The sequence below is a fragment of the Podarcis muralis genome, chromosome 13 (genome assembly GCF_964188315.1).
Source record: "Podarcis muralis chromosome 13, rPodMur119.hap1.1, whole genome shotgun sequence".
Classification (NCBI taxonomy): Eukaryota; Metazoa; Chordata; class Lepidosauria; order Squamata; family Lacertidae; genus Podarcis; species Podarcis muralis.
In genome coordinates, this window is record NC_135667.1 from 21884032 (window position 1) to 21910292 (window position 26261).

Consider the following 26261-nt stretch of genomic DNA (forward strand, 5'->3'; position numbering starts at 1 on the left):
ATCTAATTTAATTTGAAGGAAGGTATTCTCAAGTACGTGTGTATAGGGTTGCAGCCCCAGCAAGTGTTCTTAGGCTGCTGTTCTAGGGCTGACCACTCCAGCGACATAATAAATAGAAGGGGGAACAAAACATTCTTACACAAGCTCTTCAGATAATTCCGGTGGGGCTTGTTCAGTGAAGGTTCCTGGATTGGAGACAAAGCCACCATGAGAAGCAATGCCACCAATGATAAAATCTCCTGATCGATGGTACTTATGAAGTGGCTGGTGTATATATGGAACCTTGCAATTTGCTGTGTGGAGCTGACATACCTTTGGAGTAAATAGTGCCAGCAGCAAGACAACCAACATCTTGCATACAAGGGCACATATTCTATCTATCCACAGATTCATTTAATCTCTTCTACAGAACTATCAAGATATTAAAACTGTCTAACCTGAAAGGTACTAAAGTTTCATGAGAGGCAGAAATCTTGAATATTGAGGATCATAATCATGGCTATATTTATAAGACCATCCACAAGCTTTGCTTTGAGTTTTTCCAGTGTCCACTGAAACTGCACCAGGGATTTGAGTAGCAGCAGAATTAATTACAGACCTTTTGATCTGTAGCTAAGGTAATTAGAAAGACAAAATGCTGGGTTCCCTGTAGGATTGCTGGAGAATATTTACGACTCGCATTTTAAATTCTCCTTCGTTAATTGTATGGGAACAGTGGTGGAGAGGGAAATGGTGAAGTTAGGAATTCATCCTAACAGCTCCTGTAGCCAAAGGAGACTCCAAAATGTAAAATGGTGTATGTAGCATCTTGGAATCAGGCCATGGGAACCTCAGTTCACATCTCTGAAGAAGCCATGAGGCAGGACCTCTAGTCTATATATGTAATAGTTGTTTGAGAGAAAGCTCCATTTAATTCTGTATTTCTTAACTCAGCAGTTTTACAAATTTCAACATGTAAAGCACATTTAGCTTTAACAAAATATAGTCAGTGCGCTAAAAGACAACCATTAACTTTTAATTAAAAATACAAAATACTTGTAAAGAAAGTTACTTTGTAAACTGTTAGTATAAAGGAGGAAGGCCCTCAAACGAAGAACCCATTCTCTCCTTGATGATTTTCCCCAATCTGTGAGTTCCAGTACGCTATTCATTCACAAGCAATAACAAAACGTGAAAGGCTTATTTTCTCCTCATTAGCAGTCAAGCTGGACCTGCAGCAAACTACTGTATTTTTCGCTCTATAGGGCACACTGCACCATAGGACACACCTTGTTTTAGAGGGGGAGAACAAGAAAAAAAAATCTCCCCCTCTCTGCTCAGCGACCCTTCAGCGAAGCGGCAGGAGAAACAGAGCCCCTTCCATTTGTCCTCCTGCTTGGCTGAAGGGTCGCTGTGCAGCTCTCCTTCTCTGCTGAAGCCGGGAGAGTCTTGCTTTCCCGGCTTCAGCAAAAGGAACCCAAAGCCTGCGGAGCCCAGCGGGAACTCGCGCTGCACTCCGAAGGCTTCAGGCAGCTATCCATGAAGCCTTGAGAGCGAGAAGGGTCGGTGCGCACCGACCCCTCTCGCTCTCCAGGCTTCAGCGAAAGCAATGCGAAGCCTCAGGAGTTCAGAGGGAGCGTTCCCTCTGCGCTTCGGAGGCTTCGCCTTCCTATTGCTGAAGCCAAGGAGCCTGCACTCACTCCATAGGACTCACACACATTTCCCCTTAATTTTTGGAGGGGAGAAAGTGCGTATTATAAAGCGAAAAATATGGTATTTTAGGGATTATATCCTTATGTAAGCTTTTCCCCAAACTTTTTAAACAATGCTAAATCTCTTTGTCTTTAACCACACAAGAGTCTTTCTGCTGTGGTCATATGTTAGAACAATATTCCATATTTATTTACTTTGTATTAATTAATTCACACCCAGTTCCATATCTTCTGATCCCCTTTCCCCTTGCATTTGCCATGATTTTTCATTCTAGTTTAAAGAAAATCATACTTCCATTCCCACTTCTTCCATTCTGTTTCCAAGAAAAGTGCCAGAAACAAATATTTTAAGCTGTAAGGGCGTCCCTAGGAGATCTCTGCGAAGGGCGTCAAGAAGACAGTAACCCAAAATTATGTGATGTATTGCAACTTGTGTTTTCTTATTACAGGAGCAGAATCTATTCTGGAATGGGAAACCTTCCGAACAGAGCAGATGAGGGGATTGCATTTAGACAAGCTAGCATAAAATATCTGTGATGCGATGGAGTATCTAAATTATAAAAATAATAAGGCATTGCTCCATGAACATACAAAAGGCTGGGAGGGGTAGAGTTTTTGCATTTCATGGTCTAGCAGTCTCTGCTTGATGAGAAAGAAGATTTGTGACTCATCCGATAGAAGAAGGGAATCTGTTGCAACCCCTATTTGCCTGAGTTTGAGGGTAATATCAGCAAACCATGTAAAATTATGTGTATTTCTCAATAAAGAAGTTAGTAAACTCTCCAGGTCTGTATTAAAGTGATTTTTTTTAGTAATAATTCAGCCCCTAGATTCTAAGTGATGCTGCCCTAACTCTGCACACATAGCCAGATAATCCTGAGCTCCAGGGACAATAGTGCAAAGAATCAGAGATCACAACAGATGGCTGTCCTTGGTCCCCAGCCCCTCTGTCTGTAAATGGTGGGGGACAGATTTGTAATAAAGATGCGTTTCCGTTAAGGAGCTTTTATGCTGGAAGAGATTCCGTAAGCGCCCACTGTCGGATTCTGCTAGCGACTGACGGAGCCACGCTTAAGGGGCTCCGTTATAGACAGAGGTTTGCGGACTTAACCAAACTCTGAGGGACTAGGATTTTACGCACAAGGAGCTCATCATCCCATCACACCCCATGACCATTGGACTGACAAATGGTTTCATCAGCTCTATCCACTGGGGTCTATCTTCACATGCAGAGGAAGTCCCTAACTCTGCAAGGTTTTGAGGCCGATTCGCTACCATCAAGTTGTTTACCCAGCCAGTCCAAGGCATTCCCAGGGTGTGGCCACTCTCCCATGCTGACAGCTTCTAGAAGCCATGGCTGAGAGCTGAGTGCAGGGTGGGGACCAAAGGTGGATAAACTATGCCAGAAGGTGCCCTGACCAGAGGTACTCCCCCTCCCCTAACACCCCATATGCTTCCCAATAAAGTTAATCATTTCCCTGTGGAGTTTTTAGTTCAGTATTTTTTCAATTTCCTTGACACCAAAATTCTATGCATTTTCAGACAGAGATGGATTTTATTGAATTCAAGGGAAGATATTTTCAAATAAGTGCATATAGGTTTGCAGCCCCTGCAGGTGTACTTAGGCTGCTGTTCTAGGGCTGATCACTCCAGTGATGTAAGAGATAGAATGGGGGGAGTTCTTACACAAGTTATTCAGGTAATTCCAGTGGGGCTTCTTTAGTGAAGGTTGTAGGAATAGAGAGGAAGGCACATGAGAAGCAATGTCACTGAAATAAATTCACTTCCTTCTCTGGGGCATTGCATTTTTTTTAAAAAAATGTGTTTATTTAAGCAAGAACATATATTTCAATAACACACAAGAGAAAAACAAACAATAGTACTGAAAGGAAATGAATGGACCCTGTATTGGAATGGAATGGACTTGTATTTTGGGTTCAGATTGGAGTTAACAGATGGTAACATTACCAGAGTATAATATCACCTAAAGATTATCTTAAAAATAGATAATTGAACCTTAGTGAAAATTATATTTCATAGGAATCTCATATAATAGGGTTGATATAATAAAACAAATTATTATAGAAAATCCTGTTTAATTGCTGTGTTTAACATATTTTTTGAAAATGGTTTTTATTCTTATAGATAAAGGAAGAGAGTATGGACTGGGTAGGAATCAGTTGCATCCACATAGATTTGAAAATTGCAAGTGTAGTTGTAGCTGAGCAAAGGCCCGATTCCTTCCTTCCTTCCTTCCTTCCTTCCTTCCTTCCTTCCTTCCTTCCTTCCTTCCCTTTTACTTCCTTATTAGCTGCTCCCTCTTGTTCAGCTGAGGCCTGAACACAATAATATAATATTTTGGGGAAAAGATGCAACCCAGCAGTCCAGCACCAGAGGCTAAGATAGAGAAGATCTCCACAGCAACCATGTATTTTCCCTTGGTGCTCAGGTAGGATGGAATAAAGGATAGCCAAACACTGCAAAAGACCAACATGCTGAAACTGATGAACTTGGCTTCATTGAAACTGTCAGGTAATTTCCTGGCCAAGAAAGCGACAATGAAACTAATAATTGCCAGGAAGCCCATATAGCTCAGAACAACGTAAAACATCATCACAGACCCTTCATTGCATTCTAGTATAATTTCTTTAGCCACTGAGTAACTGTCTACATCTGGAAATGGGGGAAAGGTTGCTAGCCACACAATAGAAATCCCTGCCTGGACAAAGGAGCAGCAAAGGACAATGGTGTTGGCCAGTCCCTTCCCCACCCATCTCCTCATCCTGGATCCAGGTTTGGTGGCCATGAAAGCCAGAACCACAGTGATGGTTTTTGCCAATACACAAGAAACAGCCACTGAGAAGATGATGCCAAAAGCGGTTTGTCGGAGGAGACATGTAAGCTTCTCTGGCTGGCCCAGGAAGAGCAGTGCACAAAGGAAGCAGAGCAGGAGAGCAATGAGGAGAGTGTAGGTGAGGTTCCTGTTGTTTGCAATGACTATGGGAGTGTCATGGTGCTTCACAAATGTACCCAGCACCAGAGCTGTGATCAGAAAAAATGAAAGTGAAAAGCAGACTAAACTGATGCCCAAAGGTTCTTCATAAGACAAGAAGCTTATATCCTTGGGAATACATGCATCTTGGTTCTTGCTTGGATAGTCTTTGTCTGAGCATTTATCACAGTCATTCATATCTGGGGAAAAAGAAAGAACAGTACAGTCCCCAGCTCATACATAATCCATCAATCACATCAACATGCTTCATTTTTTTTTGTTCACTCACAATATAAGGATCTCTTCAAGTCAGAACATACATTCTGTGCTTTGTGATCCTATGTAATTGTGGTAGTTGGTGGCCTAATTGGTACAGAGCTAAATGGTACCACTTCTTGTGCTCTAAGAGCATCAATGTTGTATTATATAGTGTGCTGAATTCCAAATATGAGTGGTGCTCAAAATTTGGAGTATGACTTCGGAAGTTAAAAGATGTTTTGGTTAAGATACAGTGGTACCTTGGGTTACATATGCTTCAGGTTACCTACGCTTCAGGTTACAGACACCACTAACCCAGAAATAGTACCTTGGGTTAAGAACTTTGCTTGAGGATGAGAACAGAAATCACACGGGGGCGTGGTGCTTCAGGTTAAGAACAGTTTCAGGTTAAGAACGGACCTCTGGAACGAATTAAGTACATAACCAGAGGTACCACTGTACAGTTTTGCATGGTAAGTAAAATATGTGTAAAGATGCATGAAGTCATTAAAAGTGACTGACAATTACTTCCAGTTATATTATATATTAATATTATATTTATTATTATTATTTAGCTTTACCTGACATTTTGAGAAGGTAAAATTAAACTTCTTTAAACTTATTTTTACTGAAGAAATTCACAAAAATTAAATTTCATTGCGTAAGATGACATGCTCCAAGGTGCTATGGCAGATATGAACAGAAAGGCACGCTAAAGACATCCCATATTTGTGAAAGAGCAATGATACCTGGTGAGGCAGAAACTTAGGCAAAATAAACCCTGTACTGAATGATTGTGAAGTGGGAGAGATCTCAAGGGAAAGGATGATGTACTGAATGAATATGTATGAATATATGCATATATGTACTGAATATATATGGTGCATCCAGACTGCCAGTATTTGGGTGTGGGATTAAATCACATATGTGCAAATTCAAGTTCTGCCATTAAAGTGGGGTTGGAGCTCTTGTCGAAGAAGCCCCCACCTCAAAAAGCACAGACTTTTTACAATAAGGAAAGTGATTGGGGAGTACACTGGAAAGTTTGAGATTACATTTTCTTGATGCAACCTTTTCTGACATTCACACAAACTAAGTAGAATGAGTACACAATAAACATCTGCTTTTGTCTAGCACATTCAGCTTTTAATTGAACAAACTCCTTGTAAACATTGTGCACACAAATCAGGTGAAGGCTTCATGAAGTGATTGTATGGAAGTGTCCTGTGTATCACTTGGTCCCTTTGAAAGCAAGTGGAGAAGTTAGTCATGGCTTAATTTGCCCCATTCCTGTTAAAGGGAACTCAATAGAAGTACTGCATCCTGATCCAAATTCCTCTTAAGGTAAATATCTCTTACCTTCCTGGATTGAAATCTTTCCCTCTGGGCATGGGATGCAATCATAGCAGCAAAACGGTTCTCCTTCCTTCACTTTCTTCCTTGATCCTGCGTGACAATTCTCAGTACAGACAGAAAGAGGCTGAGCCTAATCCGTAAATGAAGCAGAAGCATGATATTCATGAGAATGATGAGTTTGGAATCAGTCAGGTTCAGCTCTGCATTGAGTGCATTCTTGTCTGTGTTAAGACAAAGAATACATAGCAGATATCATAGATAGTTTTAGGGGTCACACAACATTACATTGCATTTGGGAAGAGAGCCATAAACACACACATCCTGGACAAATACATCAATTTACATGGGGCAAATAATTGAGATTTTTTCATAAGGTTTTTCGCCCTGATCCTCAAGTGTACTTTATCTTAGACATCAAGGCAAATAATCATTGCTCGTTTTAGAATGAATTTCTTTTGAATTAGCTAACAATATGACTCTACCTGATTAAACCATTTGTGCCATATTATGGCATCTTCATGAAGGGTGAAGGCTTGGTCTGGAGGAGCCTCAGGATCCATTCTCCCAACTTTTACCCTATGAAAGGACTGGTTGGAGGAAATAACCCAGTTGATAATGTCCAGACTAGATATTACTTCCCCATTCTGATTGAAGGACACCGTGTCTCCAGCACTGTTGTTGAATGAGACAGCTCTCAGAAAATGATGGAGCTAGATAGAAAAAAAGAGAAAGCAAGCATTTAGAAAAGGGTGGATCTGAATGTTTCAAAAAGAGATCTAGTGCAGAGAGGGGAGTCCCACTGCCTGAAACATGCATGTAGCCTATTTGGGGCTCATGGGTGGCCTGCAGTTTCCCTTTTTCTCCACTCCCTATTAGCTGTGCATGAAGGCCTATATGTGTGTATTTTGGAATCCGATTGGTATTAATATGGGGGATGTTTTAGATAGGTTTTAGGTAGAGATGGAAGTGTTAATGCTTCTAAACTCTCCCCCAAGCCATCAAAAGTTCTGCATGCCCCATTAGTTCTTGAAAAGAGCCTCATATTGCAGCCAAGGAATGATATACCATAATAACTGTGAATTGGGGTGATAGTGAGAAAAGAAATGAATGGGTGTATGTGTGAATAGGTTAATAATCTAGGAGTAAATAAATGTCTTTCTGTGCTTTTGTGCATGGAGAGTGTATGTATGTGGAATAAAAGGATGAGAGTCTGCTGGACCATCTGCATACCTGAACAGATTTGAAGTAACAGATTGAAGGAAGATTCATCCTGCAAAGATTGCAGACAGGGATGCTACACAGATCACCAGGGAAGGCAGGGAGGAGGAAATATTTCTTAGGGAACTTGAACACTCACTATATACAGTGATACCTCACTCTACAAACAGTCCTGTTCACAAACTATTTGGTCAATGAACTCCGCAAAACCGGAAGTAGGTATTCCGGCTAGCAAACTTTGCCTCAGAAGATGAACGGAAGCTGAATGGTGGAAGGGCACCAGTGGCGGGAGGCCTCAGTAGGGACAGCGCGCCTCAGTTTAAGAACACTTTGGTTTAAGAATGGACTTCTGGGATGAATTCAGTTCGTAGACTGAGGAACCACTGTAGTCTCATGCAACCTAATGATTTATTGCCCCTTACCTGCCAAAACTGCTGCTTCTGAAGCTTCTCTCTCCTTCCATCCACCATTCCTGGGTATCTGAGTCTTTGTAAGAACATGGCATGCAATGCATGGACAACAGTGTGGACAGCATTGTAGATGCTGTAGCTTAGACCTTGCACTGTCATTTCAAAGAGAGATGCAGGAAGGTTCTCCACTCTCTCTTTCCCAGTGCAGATATCCCCCTTGGCATCACCCAGAATGCGATGTGGGAATACACAGCCAAAGGCTTGTTGCCAGAAATCCCAGATGAAATCATCACCTTCTGCGTTGAAAGGGTTTCTGCCCTCAACATATTGATGAAATCGTGGTAGATCATTGGAGTGAATTCTGAAGGCTATAGCACCATTGAATATAGTTGCATCCCAATCCCGCTGAAATGTCAATGAAATGAACTCCACTTGGGCTGTTGATATCCATACTTTTCCTTTTGTATTTGTTTTCGTGCTCCCAAGCATTGATAGATATGGAAGCCATCTAAAAAATACAGTGGTAGAAGCTTCTCCATAGACCACCACAACATTGGCTTTGCTACCCATCACTCTATCATGTATTTTAGCCCCCTCTTGCATAATTTTGAGTGCTTCAGTGAGAAAATTAAATTTGGGGATTGTTTCTACAAAGGCAAAACAAATACCTCTGTTTGAAAAGAGTGGGAGCACATTTTGTAGAAATCTTTCTCCACTGTCATTGTCAACCACAGCGACCCCAATCCACGTCCACTTGAAATGCAGAAGCAAAGAAAGAATCCCTGCAAACTGGTGGCCTTCTTGGGGGGCCATCTGGTAGAAAGGAAGTCCTGGTGTTTTATCATTCATCACTGGAGCCGGGCCATATATGAGCTAAAGAGAGGTGTGTTGGAAAGAGAGAAGAAACACCATCCATTTATATAGCAGTGTTATGCATTGTGAAATGCAGTTGACATGTCCATTTGAACACCCATATACCGGTAAATAGTGCATCTTTAGCATCAGGAAGCATTTCATATCTAAACTGTACTACCTGAGTCAGCAATGATGAAAGACCCAGCAGAGTCAGTTCTGATCAATCCTGAATTACAGAGAAATGGGATATACAAACTATTTCCATTCACATAAGGAGCTCAATCTCCATCAGCTAATCACAGTATTTTTAATTGCCTGACTGGCATAGCATCTAATTCCCCCTCAGTTAAAACCAACTTAATTAGTTTTTCAACTTTATGGTGTTGCTTCAGAGAAAATCAGGATCTATTTTATAAAGTTGGTTCTCAAATTATGCCTACAGATGGGCAGTTCATAACAGGGTTTGTGATTCAGCAGAGGATGCTATCTATTTTCAAATTCAGTTCTAATCTAGGGAAATCATGTTCCAGTTATAGGTTTTTTGTTTTTCAGCTGTTAATGAACTGCTCTCAGTGTGCATAATACATGCAAAGGAAAGAAAGAAAAGAATAATTGATATGATTTTTCCCAATGTTCCCATTTATGTTTCTAAACAGCATAATACAAGCTGGAAGAAATAAAGAAAAAGTATGAATGCCTTACTGAATTTTCATATTCCACTTAGAAACAGGCATAGGTGTCCTACCTGTGGAATCTTATGAATATCCAAGATAGTTGCCACATGAAGGGAGATCTGGGAGTCAAGACCCCCAATGACAGCTGTCAGATTATTCTGTGTATCACATATATAGTTGGGGAGAAATTTCTCCAGTGTAGATAAAAGTAGCATTGTGGCATGATACGTCTTAATTGCAGTGACATAGCTGTCATAGATGTGGAAGCCCAAGGTGAGATTTGGTAAGATGTGAGGGTTTTCATTGATTTCCTTGACTGCAAATGCCAAGGCCAGGATATGCTGGTAACCCTTAGGCACCACGCTGGAACAAGAGTTGCATTCCTGATCAGAAGAATATCTCACAGTTCCAACAATATTTATAAATACAGATTTGTAAGGCTGGAATCCCATGCATTGTTACATTGGATTAAGCTGCCCCCCCCCCAAATATACCCACTACCACAGTGGGGTTTTCTTTCTCTTCTCCTTTTTGCTGAAAGACAACAATGCTCTAAATCTATTTACAGTAATCACATTTAGGTCCTATCTTTTCTGAGGCAGTCTTTAGCTTAAATCTTTAGATTTAGGCAGTCTTTAGCATTAGGGGGAAAAAAGAACTACACAATGCCAACTCCAGGAAACACCATATGCTATACATTCTCAGTGAGATTCCTTTTTAAAGACACTTTGTCAAAATGCACAGAATAAAGGAGCTATTTCAGCACAAGACTATGCATTTAAACCAGTACATTATTTACTACAGTATAGTTGTTACCACCAAGCAAGGTAGCATAAATAAAATTATTAGGCAGCACAACTTTCTGCTCAGCCCACAGAAGCACATTATATAACCATACTTCTATAGCAATATGATACCACTTTAAACAGGCTTGGCTTCCACAAAAAAACATGGAAGCTGCTGTTTGTTAAGTTTAGTGAGAGCAATTTCTCAGTCAATTTGTCTTATCAGGGTACTGTTACTGGAATGAGGTCTCCTACCTACTGTGAGGATGGTCTATGATAACTGCTGAACAACAAAATGAGTGGTGCCAGAATAGAAACAGAAAAGGGGGCATAAGATGAGTAAAAAACAAGGAGGAATGTGGCACAATAAAGTAGTGAGAAAGAACCAAAAGGAAGAGAACAAAGATTGTGTGCTTAAATAAATCCTTCCCTCCTACACACACACACACACACACACACACACACACACACACACACAGAGAGAGAGAGAGAGAGAGAGAGACCTCTTGCATTTCCCTTTGGAGATTCCTCTGGTTGTGTGGTCTTCTTCTGCAGAGATATTTCTTTTAACTAAATGGAAATATTAAATGAAAATAAAAACAGACACAAAACTAGTTTTACACAAGCTCTTCAGGCAATGCAGATAGGGGTAGCTATGCTACCAATAATGAAATCTCCTGGAGGCACACAAGGCACCATCCAACCATCTTAGGGACTCTATTCAAGATTTGTTCAGGGTTTACTGCTCAACCTTTTCTTCTCACAAAGATATCTCACAAGGCAAGAGAGGTTTAGGATCAGAGTTATCCTTCTCCTAAATGAGTGACCTTCCCAAGTTGACAGGCCCCATGTACTTCTCACTTCTCTCTACAGCATGTGCAGAAAGTGCCTTCTTGACCGTTGGACCCACTATTGGTTTCATCTGCTCAATCCACTGGAGCCTGTCTTCACATGCAGAAAGAGATAGATCTAATTTAATTTGAAGGAAGGTATTCTCAAGTACGTGTGTAAAGGGTTGCAGCCCCAGCAAGTGTTCTTAGGCTGCTGTTCTAGGACTGACCACTCCAGCGACATAATAAATAGAAGGGGGAACAAAACATTCTTACACAAGCTCTTCAGATAATTCCGGTGGGGCTTGTTCAGTGAAGGTTCCTGGATTGGAGACAAAGCCACCATGAGAAGCAATGCCACCAATGATAAAATCTCCTGATCGATGGTACTTATGAAGTGGCTGGTGTATATATGGAACCTTGCAATTTGCTGTGTGGAGCTGACATACCTTTGGAGTAAATAGTGCCAGCAGCAAGACAACCAACATCTTGCATACAAGGGCACATATTCTATCTATCCACAGATTCATTTACTCTCTTCTACAGAACTATCAAGTTATTAAAACTGTCTAACCTGAAAGGTACTAAAGTTTCATGAGAGGCAGAAATCTTGAATATTGAGGATCATAATCATGGCTATATTTATAAGACCATCCGCAAGCTTTGCTTTGAGTTTTTCCAGTGTCCACTGAAACTGCACCAGGGATTTGAGTAGCAGCAGAATTAATTACAGACCTTTTGATCTGTAGGTAAGGTAATTAGAAAGACAAAATGCTGGGTTCCCTGTAGGATTGCTGGAGAATATTTACAACTCTCATTTTAAATTCTCCTTCGTTAATTATATGGGAACAGTGGTGGAGAGGGAAATGGTGAAGTTAGGAATTCATCCTAACTACAGCTCCTGTAGCCAAAGGAGACTCCAAAATGTAAAATGGTGTATGTAGCATCTTGGAATCAGGCCATGGGAACCTCAGTTCACATCTCTGAAGAAGCCATGAGGCAGGACCTCTAGTCTATACATGTAATAGTTGTTTGAGAGAAAGTTCCATTTAATTCTTAACTCAGCAGTTTTACAAATTTCGACATGTAAAGCACATTTAGCTTTAACAAAATATAGTCAGTGAGCTAAAAGACAACCATTAGCTTTTAATTAAAACTACAAAATACTTGTAAACGAAATTACTTTGTAAACTGTTAGTATAAAGGAGGAAGGCCCTCAAACGAAAAAGAACCCATTCTCTCCTTGATGATTTTCCCCAATCTGTGAGTTCCAGTACACTATTCATTCACATGCAATAACAAAACATGAAAGGCTGATTTTCTCCTCATTAGCAGTCAAGCCCCTTCATTTACCCTTGTGCTGTGGCAGATGTTTACATCAATTTTGTTCCCCAGTTCCTGCTCCTCTTCACCATGGCAAGGGGCATATGGGCTTGGAATGAGGCAGAGCAAGAAATAACAGAGGACAAGTCTGTACCTGCAACAAACTATTTTAGGGATTATATCCTTATGTAAGCTTTCCCCCAAACTTTTTAAACAATGCTAAATCTCTTTGTCTTTAATCACACAAGAGTCTTTCTGCTGTGGTCATATGTTAGAACAATATTCCATATTTATTTACTTTGTATTAATTAATTCACACCCAGTTCCATATCTTCTGATCCCCTTTCCCCTTGCATTTGCCATGATTTTTCATTCTAGTTTAAAGAAAATCATACTTCCATTCCCACTTCTTCCATTCTGTTTCCAAGAAAAGTGCCAGAAACAAATATTTTAAGCTGTAAGGGCGTCCCTAGGAGATCTCTGCGAAGGGCGTCAAGAAGACAGTAACCCAAAATTATGTGATGTATTGCAACTTGTGTTTTCTTATTACAGGAGCAAAATCTGTTCTGGAATGGGAAACCTTCCGAACAGAGCAGATGAGGGGATTGCATTTAGACAAGCTAGCATAAAATATCTGTGATGCGATGGAGTATCTAAATTATAAAAATAATAAGGCATTGCTCCATGAACATACAAAGGGCTGGGAGGGGTAGAGTTTTTGCATTTCATGGTTTGCAGTCTCTGCTTGATGAGAAAGAAGATTTGTGACTCATCCGATAGAAGAAGGGAATCTGTTGCAACCCCTATTTGCCTGAGTTTGAGGGTAATATCAGCAAACCATGTAAAATTATGTGTATTTCTCAATAAAGAAGTTAGTAAACTCTCCAGGTCTGTATTAAAGTGATTTTTTTTAGTAATAATTCAGCCCCTAGATTCTAAGTGATGCTGCCCTAACTCTGCACACATAGCCAGATAATCCTGAGCTTCAGGGACAATAGTGCAAAGAATCAGAGATCACAACAGATGGCTGTCCTTGGTCCCCAGCCCATCCGTCTGTAAATGGTGGGGGACAGATTTGTAATATCCTTTAGTGCCTTTGCTACTTGTTTTGTTCATGGCAACTGAAATTCTACAGTGGGCTGGATGAGCACAAAAATCGGCGCTTTTCAGAATTAATGAATCAGGAAATCACCTGTTCAGATCTGGGCATTTCCCCCTGGGAATTGCTATGGAAAACATGTTTGTCCACATAATGTACATTCATAGATGCCATAAGAAATGAAGCTGGTAAAAGGCACTGCAACCCACCAGGGTCACTTGGGCCTCTCATGATTAACACATATCCAAGAGTATTCCCAAGCTATGCACCTGCTCCTTGAGAGGGAGTTTAGCATCATCCAGGACAAGCAGTGGGCCTGCCCTCTAGATACAGGAACCAACTAAACATAGAACATCTGTCTTCCCAAGATTTGGTTTATTGCCCCTCATCCAGTTCACCACTGCCTTGGGACACTGGCCCAGACAATCCTGAGCTAAATGAACCAACAAATCAGCTGTGTATGCTCCAAATCCCTTGCAGTCGCTAGATACCTGATTAATGTTTTATTTCAAACGAGGAGAAATGGATCACTGTATGACTCTGACAGCTTAGCTAAACTTAAGAACCATCAATAAGTGCCAGAACTAAGACGCATACCCCCCAAAATCTGATGGATTTGAATTGCGGTTTACATAGAGGGAGCTTATTGTGTATAGTGCTTACTTAACTGAAGTAAAATTGGTTTTATATGGGTGTTTTAACTTGGAACTGTCTAAATTGTATTGTTTATGGATAAATTCTGATGTATTGTTTTCGATATGGGCCAATGGCCGCAATAAAATCTATCTATCTATCTATCTATCATCTATCTATCATCTATCTATCTATCATCTATCTATCTATCTATCATCTATCTATCAGCTGTGTATGCTCCAAATGCAGCCCACAGATCATCTATGAAAGCCTGCAAGGTGTTGGATACAGTGACTCCCTTATTTCTAAGTCCCATGAAAAGAATAGGAGTTTGTGTGCACCTCCCACCCTACAGATCCTGAATTAAGAAATAGAATGAGGCACCCCCCCCCCCCCAAGTCTCAGTGAAGGACCAGTAACCTGTACCCTATAGGATGAAATCCTTACCAGCTAATATTCTGCTTTGCACGCTGATGCAAAACACTAGATTTTGAAATTATATGGTATGATGCAGACACAACACTTCAGACCTTACTTCTTACTAGATGCTCTCTGTTGTTCAGCTCAGGTCGCAACAAAATAATGTAGCACTTGGGAGCAAAGATGCAGCACAGCAGACCAGCACCGGAGGCTAAGATAGAGAAGATCTCCACAGCTACCATGTATTTCCCCTTGGTACTAAGGTAGGTTGGAACAAAAGATAGCCAAACACTGCAAAAGACCAGCATACTGAAAGTGATGAATTTTGCTTCATTGAAACTGTCAGGTAACTTCCTGGCAAAGAAGGCCACAGTGAAGCTGACAAGAGCCAGGAAGCCCATGTAGCCTAGAACACAGTAAAACATTGTCACAGATCCCTCATTACATTCCAGTACAACTTCTTTAGTCACTGAGTGCACATCAGCATCTGGGAATGGGGGTGAGGATCCCAACCAGGCAGCACAGACACCTGCTTGTACAAGGGAGCAGGAAACCACAATGGAATTGGTCAGTCTCTTCCCCACCCACATCCTCATCCTAGATCCTGGTTTGGTGGCCATGAAAGCCAATACCACTGTGATAGTTTTTGCCAACACGCAAGAAACAGCTACTGAGAAGATGATGCCAAAAGCCGTTTGTCGGAGGAGACATGTCACCATATTACGTTGGCCTATAAATAGAAACACACAAAGGAAGCAGAGTAGGAGTGAGATGAGGAGGGTGTAGGTGAGGTCTCGATTGTTGGCTTTGACAAGAGCCGTGTTGTGGTGCTTCATAAATGTTCCCAGCATTAGAGCTGTGATCATAGAAAAGTAAAGAGCAAAACAAGCTAAACCGATGCCCAAAGGTTCTCCATAAGATAAGAAACTTATATCCTTTGGTATGCACAAATTCTGGTTCTTGTTTGGATATTCTTCGTCTGAGCATGTATTACAGTCATTCATGTCTATAAAAGAAAACATGTAGTCTTAATCACAACATGCTGTGATTGTTTGTTTTCTACAGAGAACATTTCACACTCATATTTAAGGATACATTCAGCATTTACACCATGAATAGTAGGGTTGGTGTGTTACGTGTCGTGGTGGTTTATAGGTCTAAATCAATGTTTTATTGAATTGCTATGGTTGTCTTGATGAAAATGTATATACCTCAGTTAAAATTAATATATTTACTGTCCCCAGACAGGGCAGATCATAGTGTAGAGGCTGACCCATCTCTGGAATGTAACCAAGCTGGGTAGGTCCAGGAACTCAAAAAACAAAACTTATTTTAAAAAGTACAGTGGTACAGTACAGTGGTACCTCGGGTTAAGAACTTAATTCATTCCAGAGGTCCGTTCTTAACCTGAAACTGTTCTTAACCTGAGGTACTACTTTAGCTAATGGGGCCTCCTGCTGCCGCTGCACCGCCAGCGCATAATTTCTTTTCTCATCCTGAAGCAAAGTTCTTAACCTGAGGTAATATTTCTGGGTTAGCGGAGTCTGTAACCTGAAGTGTCTGTAACCTGAAGCGTATGTAACCCGAGGTATCACTATACTAATATAAAGTTACAAGGTTTAAAAAAGGTTGCAGGTTTGATCTCCATATGGGACAGCTGCATATTCCTGCATCATAGGGGGTTGGACTAGATTATCCTCAGGGTCCCTTCCAGCTGAACAATTCCATGAAATAACAAAGCTAACCGACAACTAAAGCTGACTGACAACAGCAGCATAGATGAAGCTACGGATGCCTCACGTTTCAGGTTAGTAGCATAACAGACAATAGTAACTACATTGCAAAGAGAACTCCCATATAGTGGCCTAAGCCAGATTTAAACAAAAGCTGGCCCCAACCCCATGACTTGATGCAACCAATCATGATGCTTAATTGATGGAGCCTTCGAAACAGTGAGGACTTACCACTCCCATCTTGAAGGATAAACACCTGCCTCCCATCACAGGGTTTAATTAACTAGTTCTCACAAATACTAACCTTGGAGGACTGATAAGGGGGCACCTGGGTTTGGTATCAATGCTTAGAAATTTCTAAAAATTCAAGCAGTTTCTAACACAGACCAGAAAATTCCTCTCAGGAAGGAGTCCTACTCCACCCATCGGGATCTTGTATTTTTGCTCTGCCAGCTCCCAGGCAGCTTCCTAGCATCTGAGCTGGATTAGGATCCAGCAGATTCTTTTCTGGCTGAGATCTTTCCCTGAAACACCCCATGGGGGTGAGTTACGTTCACTACTGCTGACAGGCATACCACCAGTGGTAGATTCCACCTGCCCAGAGTGGCAGAGCCATATGAAAGAGGACATCCACCTCATCAAAAATTCCTTCACTGTTGCAGGTCAGGGAATCGGACAGCTGTGGGATATCTTTCTCAACTGTACCAAATCAAGGCCAGAAACAACTGGGATTCTGTGGCCTTCTGATATATTCTTTGATAGCCAGAATCAGATGTGGAGGTGGGGTGGTATCATGACAAAATAAAACAGTTTTCTATGTCTGTTAGTCTAAGGGTATACATTGTTAAACAGATGGAGTCTTAGAGTGCAGGCCTAACTCTCTCCCAGGCTTTATGGATGTGTGGGGCCATCATCACATCTACAGCCCTACACATGGAGGTGGGGCAGAGAAGTTTATTTGCCAGTGTGGAGTTTTGCACCAAGTCAGGCCAGATGCCATCACACAACGTCTGTAGAACTCTCTCTACTGTTGTTCAAAACAGAATCAAGTAAAGTAGATTACAATAGTCAATTTGACAAATAAATGAAAGTTGGCAGCAGCTAAGTCCAGAAAAATAGTTCACAACCTTCCTAAATGCTCGTCTTCTTCTGTCAATAACTACTGAAGAGGAACAAGAAAACCACAATTGAGACACCCACTTAGCGGGTGAACCTCAACCTTGCCTTTGATATCACCAGAACTACATCTTGTCTAAATACTCAGAAGGCATTGTCATTTTTACTGATGGAATCTGTTGTGAAAAACCCGAGGCAAATGATCACAAACACCAGGTTGTTTCTTCTTCAGTAACAGCTCCCTCCAAATCCCACTGTATCAAAAAATTCAGTCACAATTCAAGCACTGTAGAGGAGAAAATCTGATATAGCCATAATCTTACATGCACACTCTATCTTTTAACCAAAGCGATTCAGTTTTGTAATTCTGTTCCATATACTCATAATTCTTACCCTCCTGAGCTGAGATCTTCCCTTCAGGACATGAGATGCAATCGTAGCAGCAGAATTGCTCCCCTTCTTTCACTTTCTTCCTAGAACCAGGATGGCACCTCTCAGAACACAAAGACACAGGCTGTGACTAATCCATATATGAGAGATCAGAATTATCATGTTGTGAATAATGGGGATGGAATTCTTATATTTTCAGCAACTTTTCATATGTTACTAAAGTAATGCGTCCTTTCAGTAATGTATAGATGAGGTCAATGCTACCATCACTTGTGATTTTTCAAAAATCAACACAATATATACCATATAATGCCTATATTTGCAATTTTTACATTATAAAATTGACTAGTTCTCCATAAATTAACACTGTACTTTGTTTCCTATATGGGCTGTTACACAGTATTTTGTTTAAGACTTATAAAGCTTGGGTTTTCATACACAATTGGACATTGCAAATAGATGCTGTGATCAGATGCATAAGAGTTATAGACACACTTTTAAAATAGCATCTACTAACTAGAATGGATGGAGCTTGGTTGAATGTTAAATGACATAGATTGTGATTTTTTTTGTCTATTTAAATCAATAGAGTGACAATTTAAGTTTCCTTCAGACTCCTCAATTGGCAAAGACAAGACCATAGCAGCTTGTGAAACCCCATTTTATAGGTATTTATAATGCTCATTCAAAATTTGATGTATTTTCAAATTGCTGACAATAGGGCCCTACCTGGTTAAACCAGCTGTACCACATTATGGCTTCCGCATTGATAGTGAATACTTGGTTGGGATCTACCCTCCCAACTTTCACTCTATGAAATGTTTGGTTTGAAGAAACAATCCAGTTGATCACATCAAATCCAGCTACTAACTCCCCATGCTGGTCAAAGGCAACCTTGTCCCCACCGCTGTTGTTAAACGAGACACTTTTGAGAAAGTGATGGAGCTAGGTTGAATAGGGAAAAGCAAGAGTTTAGAAAAGGCTTAAGTTGGATCATATTGAGGTCTAATGTTGTGTATGTTTTTCTTTTTTGGGGGAATTTTTCACTCTTTATGACACAGAGATAAGAAGAGGGGCAACATGTTAACAAGGATAATCATAATGATGATATTTTATTATTAATTTCAGATTTATTACAAATTTTGCACAAACCAACCCTCAAAGTGATTTGCAAAATGAAATACAATATCCATGGCAAACATTTTGGGAAATGAGGCACAGCAGAAACTGTGGTGTCTTTACAATATATGGTTTATTTACACATATATACATCCTGAGCCTATGATGGAGGGATTCCCAGCATCACATGCCAAAAGGGTATTGCTTCTCCCATAGCTGCAGCCTCAGGTTCAAACAGAAATCAAACATGCTCATTTTCCACCACTTACAGCCTGCAACATTTTTGTGCTAGGTCACATCAACCCCAAGTGCAATCCTAAATTCAATCCTGCTAAGTCTCTGCTATCTATCTCAGAGCTGAAAGAGGACCCCCTCCCAAGAGCCATCTGACACAGAGTCTTTGCTTTGTTGGTCATCCAATACTTTCCTCCTTAATGGCTATTCTCCCAGTTCATTTCCTGAACTCAGGAACCTGGCCTGTCTTATATTTCTACATTTGCTGGCACCCAGGTTAAGACCCCAAGCATTGGTTAAATTCTAAACCCTACTGGAATCAGGAATTTAGAGGGATCTAGCACCCCTCAACTCATAATGATGTTGTTGTTGTTGTTTAGTTGTTTAGTTGTGTCCGACTCTTCGTGACCCCATGGACCAGAGCACGCCAGGCACTTCTGTCTTCCACTGCCTCCCGCAGTTTGGTCAAACTCATGCTGGTAGCTTTGAGAACACTATCCAACCAACCCGTCCTCTGTCGTCCCCTTCTCCTTGTACCCTCCATCTTTCCCAACATCAGAGTCTTTTCCAGGGAGTCTTCTCTTCTCATGAGGTGGCCAAAGTATTGGAGCCTCAGCTTCATGATCTGTCCTTCCAGTGAGCACTCAGGGCTGATTTCCTTAAGAATGGATACATTTGATCTTCTTGCAGTCCATGGGACTCTCAAGAGTCTCCTCCAGCACCATAATTCAAGAAGATCATTGATTTCCTTAAGAATGGATAGGTTTGATCTTCTTGAATTATGGTGCTGGAGGAGACTCTTGAGAGTCCCATGGACTGCAAGAAGATCAAATGTATCCATTCTTAAGGAAATCAGCCCTGAGTGCTCACTGGAAGGACAGATCATGAAGCTGAGGCTCCAATACTTTGGCCACCTCATGAGAAGAGAAGACTCCCTGGAAAAGACTCTGATGTTGGGAAAGATTGAGGGCACAAGAGGAAGGGGACGACAGAGTATGAGATGGTTAGACAGTGTTCTCGAAGCTACAAACATGAGTCTGACCAAACTGCGGGAGGCAGTGGAAGACAGGAGTGCCTGGCGTGCTCTGATCCATGGGGTCACAAAGAGTCAGACACGACTAAACGACTAAACAACAACAACAACAATTACACTGATTGGGTTCTACTGCAGCGCAATTGTAGAACTCTGTTATACAGTATGATGTTGTTGTGCCTATTACCTGCCAAAACTGTTGCTTTTGCCACTTCGGTCCTCCTCTGCCTTCCATTGCTCTGAGTTTGAGTCTAGATGAGGACATGTCATGTAAAGCATGAGCAACAACATTGACAGCATTGTACACACTGTAGCTGTAGCCTGTCATGTTCATCTCAAAAAACGGTGCTGGAAGGGTCTCTAGCTTCTCTTTACTACTGCAAATATTGCCCATCACTTCTTCCACATCTGCATCGGGGAAGACACAGCCAAAGGCCTCTTGCCAGAATTGTCTGATAAAACCATCTTCTTTTGTGCTGGAAGGATTTCGTTTCTCAACAAATTGTTTGAATTCTGGTAGGTCATTGGAGTGGATTGTGAAAGACAGCATACCATTGAATATTTCTGTTTGCCAGTATTTTTGATAAACCAATGAAGTGAGTTCCATTTGAGCCGTCGTTATCCACACTATTCCTTTCCGTAGACGAGGCTCATGTCCTGAATAATATGGGAGCCATCTCAAAAATGTCATGGAATTAGATTTTCCATAAAACACAATTACATTGGTGCTGCTGTCCATTATTTCGTTATACATTTTTGCTCCATTTTCTAGGATATTGTTCACTTCAGCATCAGATGTTAATGTGGGGACTCTTTTTATGAAGGCAAAGCAAATTCCTCTCTGGGAAAACATTGGCAATACTGTTTGCAAATGCCTATCACTACTTTCGTCATTCAGTAAAAGGACCCCAATCCATGTCCACCCGAAATACAGAAGCAAAGAGACAATTCCTGTATGTTGAAGGGCTTCATGTGGGACCATCTGGTAGAATGAATGTCCATAATTTGTTGATGGAACAGAGCCATATATGAGCTGAAAAGAGATTGGGTAGGAGGCATATAGAAGACAATAATAGCAGAATTTATATTGTATCATGAAGTGTTTGAAACAACCCACCTACAATGGAATCCAGTGCTGTTTCCTCTGTTGATGGAAGCCGTCTATAGATCTGCTGATGGAAGCCCTTGTATCTACTTGGGTGTCCACAATAAATAGTGAGCCCTATACCCCTTGACCTTTCCCTGTTGCCTGTTCCAAGTGTCATTGGAAAAGTGGGGTTCCATCTTACATGGATGATATGAATAGGGTCCTAAATCCCACTTACATATTTTTACATTTATGAATGAACCATAAAGAGCATTTTCATTTATTATTTATTGCATCATTTAAACTCCACCTTCCTGTGATAAAATAATACTTGGCAGTTTTCAAATACAAATCTCAGACACCCTAAAGTAAAAGCAACCCTAAAAACAAAGCAAATCAAACTGTAGCACCAAGAGAAATCACCAGCAGCAGACTAACGACTAAGACTAAGCAGACTAAAGACTAAAATATAATAATAATAATAATATAATATTATTTATACCCCGCCCATCTGGCTGGGTTTCCCCAGCCGCTTGGGTGGCTCCCAAATAAATATTAAAAACACAATATAGCATTAAACATTAAAAACTTCCCTAAGCAGGGCTGCCTTCAGATGTCTTTTAAAAGTAAGATAGTTGCTTATTTTCTTGACATCTGATGGGAGGGCGTTTCACAGGGCAGGTGCCATTACCAAGAAGGCCCTCTGCCTGGTACCCTGCAACCTCACTTCTCGCAGGGAGGGAACTGCCAGAAGGCCCTTGGCACTGGACCTCAGGGTCTGGGCTGAATGTAGGGGGTGGAGATGCTCCTTCAGGTATACTGGGCCAAGGGCGTTTAGGGCTTTAAAGGTCAGCACCAACACTTTGAATTGTGCTCAGAAATGTACTGAGAGCCAATGTAGGTCTCTTAGAACGGGTGTTATATGGTCTCGGTGGCCACTCCCAGTCACCAGTCTAGCTGCCGCATTCTGGATTAATTGCAGATGTGAAGTGTACCTCATTATTTCCAAGGCACACATAGTAAATGTGAAAGGATCAAGGCAGTATAAGATAAATTCCCATAGTGAGTGCGCAATCACACACAACTGTCCTACCTGTGGAATTTTATAGTTATTCAGGAGAGTTGCCACATTAGTGGAAATGTGGGCGTCCAGTCCCCCAATGACAGCTATTAGATTTTTCTGTTTGTCACAAAGATAACTAGGGATTAATCTCTCCAGTGCTGATAGAAGTATCAATGTGGCATGATAGGTCCTCCTTGCATTGTTATGGCTGTCATAGATGTGGAAGCCCAAAGTGAGATTGGGTAAAATCTGAGGGTTTTCATTGATCTCCTTTACTGCAAAGGCCAAGGCCACGGAATGTTGGTAATGCTTAGGCACTACACTAGAATGAGAGTAGTATTCTGGATCAGAAAGGTATTTAGTTTAACTATTGCCACTTTGTTCTGCGCCACATTTATTTATTATTACTTAATTATTTCAATATCTATATATTCCCTTTCTTGAAGCACTGTTTGCCCTAAGAAATAAGAAATGTCCATATAAATCTGTAATAAAACTATTGCTGCCTTCCCCAGTACTTCTAATATTGAAAAACGTTATCATACTTTATCAAGAGTTTTGTGTCTCTTTTGTAGGAAATCTATACTTTTTTGTGTGTTTTGCAATTTCCCTTTCTTATGGAGTTTGTTCCATATGTGTTCAAAGCATGACACTCCATATAATATCTGAGTAGGGTATCTTTGTAGAGATAATCTCCTAAAATGAACTAACCTGAAAACTTGAGTGAGCTGGGCATATTTAGACTGAAAAGGGAATCCTTTAGAGAGGCAGGATACCTTTGGTAAAATATCATAAAGCTGTCATGCAGAAGGTGGAGCAGACTTATTCTCTATATTGCATCAAAAGGAGGACTTGGGGTAATGATTGAAAATTTCAAGAAATCAGATTTTAGCTGTACATTAGGAGAAACATTGTATTATTAATCACTCCTTCAGAGTGAAAGAGAATGTTTTGAAAAGTGGTGAGCTGTCCTTGACTAGAAGTATTTAAGCAGAGGCTGAATGGCATCTGTCAGGGATACTGCAGTTGCTAACATTCCTGCAGAGAGCACAGACTTTGTTCCAACTCTACAATTCCTACCATCTTTTAAAGGTGCTGTTTAACACACTAATTCACGGTCATACTAGTAACATTCACATTCTACATAAGCAGGACAGTTAACTGACAGTTGCGGGTTAACGTTCAGTTGGGAAAGAGGAACGTGTGAGACCCAAACCAGAGAAGCTGAGATGAAAGTGGATAGCGAAGTTCTGAATGTTAAGTTATTAATCCCCAATGCACAAACATACTGATCTTGTGAAGGTCAGAAGAAGGCAGCAGGTGGCTGTAAGACCTGAGAGGCTGCCCTATATCAAGATCTTACCAGAAGAAGGCTATGCAAATTGGGTTTTCCCAAGACTTGGACTAGGTTGTGAGTGAATTTGGCTGGGGTGGAGATTTAGAGAATTTGGCCTGAGGTAAAAACTGTATATAGCTTGGTGTCAGTAACCATGAATTTCTTTAGAAACTGTTGTCAAGCACATATAGCTGTATATTTCAGTACCCCATTATGTACCTTTCATACCTTTCATAAAAAATCCTAGTGAATAGTTAATCCAGTCTCCAGATTAAGTGTCCGTTTTATGACTAAAGCTATCAGAGCAAGTTAATCGGATGCTTTAAAGGCACTTTAAGGGGAATAGCAGCAGTGGAAAATCGTCCCATTGAGGAAATCTGAATTAATGTGGCAGGGAGCTCCATAGGCTCATAAAAAAATAAACAAGCACAAATAGCTAACTGGTGTTTATTATAAAACCAATTCCCTACAGTAAGTTGTGGCACAAAAGTTGTGGTGCAGCATTTGATGGAAGAAGAAAGAAACATAAAGGGGGCAAAGAGAATGTTTTTAAAAATAAGTAAAGTGATTTGTACAAGCACACACATACACACACAATATGTGTATAAACATTCACAGTGCTGATGTGAAAAAAGTCTTTTTATCTACATCCCCTTAAATCAGGGGTAGCCATTGTGGTGCTCTCTTCCAAACATTGTTGGACCACAGCTTCCATAATCCCTGACCACTGACCTACCTGGTTGGGGCTGATGGGAGTTGTAGTTCATTAACCTCTGAAGGGTAGCATAGTGGCTATCCCTGACTTAATGTACTAAATTTTTCCTGCAGTCCAAACCTGAAAGTCAGAGCTCTGCAGCTCTAGTGTTGCCAGTGACAAAATACATAGAGAGAAACGCAAACAATTGTTAAGGACTTACACAAATGACTCTGTCAGTGTTGGTAGGGGTTCTTCATTGAAGAGTATTTTACTGGCAACAATACCAGCATGGTAAGCAATGCCACCAATGATGAGGTCTCCTTTCTGGTGGTATTTATGAACTGGAGGCTGTGGATAACGGATACGGCATTGAACAACATTAGGTGCACACGACATGTGAGGAAATAGGGCCAGCAGAAAGATGACTAAAACCATCATTGTCAGTATAGGACAAATCTTCCCTCAACCTAGAAAACCCCCGTGTTCCTCTACATCACAGTCATTAAACCTTCTGCAGTTCAAACTGCCTGACTTGAACATTTTACTCCCCCCACCTGGATAGATTTGAAGCCTAGAATATCTAAGATTAGAGCTGTGGACCTTTGCCTATTCCCCGTCCCTCTCCCTACCTCCGAATTGTATTAGGTTTATTTATGACATCCTTCGCAGTCTTTGCTCTTTGTTTTGCTAATGGGCACTGAAATTCCACAGGGGGTTGAATGAGTAAGAGAACTAATTACTGTCCTTTTGACAAAGCAATAGTGTAGTTAATTGTTAAGTGAAAACTAATTACTGTATTTTTCCATGTATAACCCACCCCCTATTTTTGGGGACTCAAAATTAAGAAAATGAGAGAAGTTGCCAAGACTGGTTAAGCTTTTTTTTTTGGGGGGGGGAAGACTGATCAGAGTTGTTGAGCTTTTTTGGGGGGATTGCTGAAAATCGGTCACCCAACCAGCGCACAAAGTCGCACACATTGCGGGAGCCACATATCATCTGCATGCTTGCCGACAGCAGCCACAAATCGCCCTTCCAATTGCTGCAGGAGCAGCCAATCGACAGCAGCCCTTGCTGCTGACACCAATCAGCAGCCGCAATTCGCCACTTACAATCTCCTGGTTGGGGCTCCCAACAATTGCCCATCACCACTTTGCACTATCCGTGTATAAGACGAGCCCCAATTTTAAACATAGTTTTGGGGCAAAAAAAACCCTTGTGTTATACACAGAAAAATACGGTAAGCTAAAGTTGGGAAACTGAGAGAAGTTGTTTGTTGCATATTTTGACCAGAACCTTTCTCAGATAGATAGATTGGAAGGGAGAGTGGGATTTGGAATGTACCACAACAAGAAATGGACACTAGATTCAATATTCAAGAAAAAGGAAAGATCCAGTAACTGAGGTTTAGCACCTGAACTACGTTTCGTTGGATACCCAGCCATGGACCATGAAGTAAAATTGATCAGAAAGTGTAGGTTGGGTGCCCTCATGGCAGAGTGCGATATTGAAACCACCTTTTGCCTGCTCCCCATACATTCAAAGGATTTTCATTTATTGTGTTTCAAGTTTCAGGACAATTAGTTCTTCAACAAAGCCATGCTCGTTGGTTGCTCCACCGCATTTGCAGCATTCAAAACATTCAGCACCTTTTTGTAATGGACAATGAAACACAGAACAGGGCTACATCAGGTCATTCATGACTGAGATTACTTTTTAATTATTATTCCTGCTGGGTCTGAGAACTGCCAGCTATCATTAGACTCCTTCAAGAAGGTGGCTGAGAAATCATTCTTGTCCCTGTCAGGATGCTATCGTCGGCTCCTGGTTACCCAGAAAGTATAAAGTCCAAGAGAACGTTTCTTACAGTCCTTTTTTTATTTCAAACTTTACACAGAGAGGCTATAGAACC

The 26261-nt window shown here is 41.0% G+C and overlaps 1 protein-coding gene and 1 pseudogene across 1 annotated transcript; both read right to left on the bottom strand.

Moving 5' to 3' along the window:
- Nucleotides 1–3867: 3867 nt before the first annotated feature.
- Nucleotides 3868–9906, bottom strand: LOC114583208 (vomeronasal type-2 receptor 26-like; annotated as a pseudogene).
- Nucleotides 9907–14648: 4742 nt separating this feature from the next.
- Nucleotides 14649–24748, bottom strand: LOC114583207 (vomeronasal type-2 receptor 26-like). Its single transcript, XM_077918138.1, has 6 exons — nucleotides 24573–24748; nucleotides 22350–22641; nucleotides 20357–21202; nucleotides 18513–18728; nucleotides 17787–17913; nucleotides 14649–15550 (listed from the first exon to the last, which is right to left on the bottom strand). The coding sequence occupies exons 1-6, from the start codon at nucleotides 24746–24748 to the stop codon at nucleotides 14649–14651; spliced, it is 2559 nt and encodes an 852-aa protein (XP_077774264.1).
- Between the last annotated feature and the right edge of the window lie 1513 nt (nucleotides 24749–26261).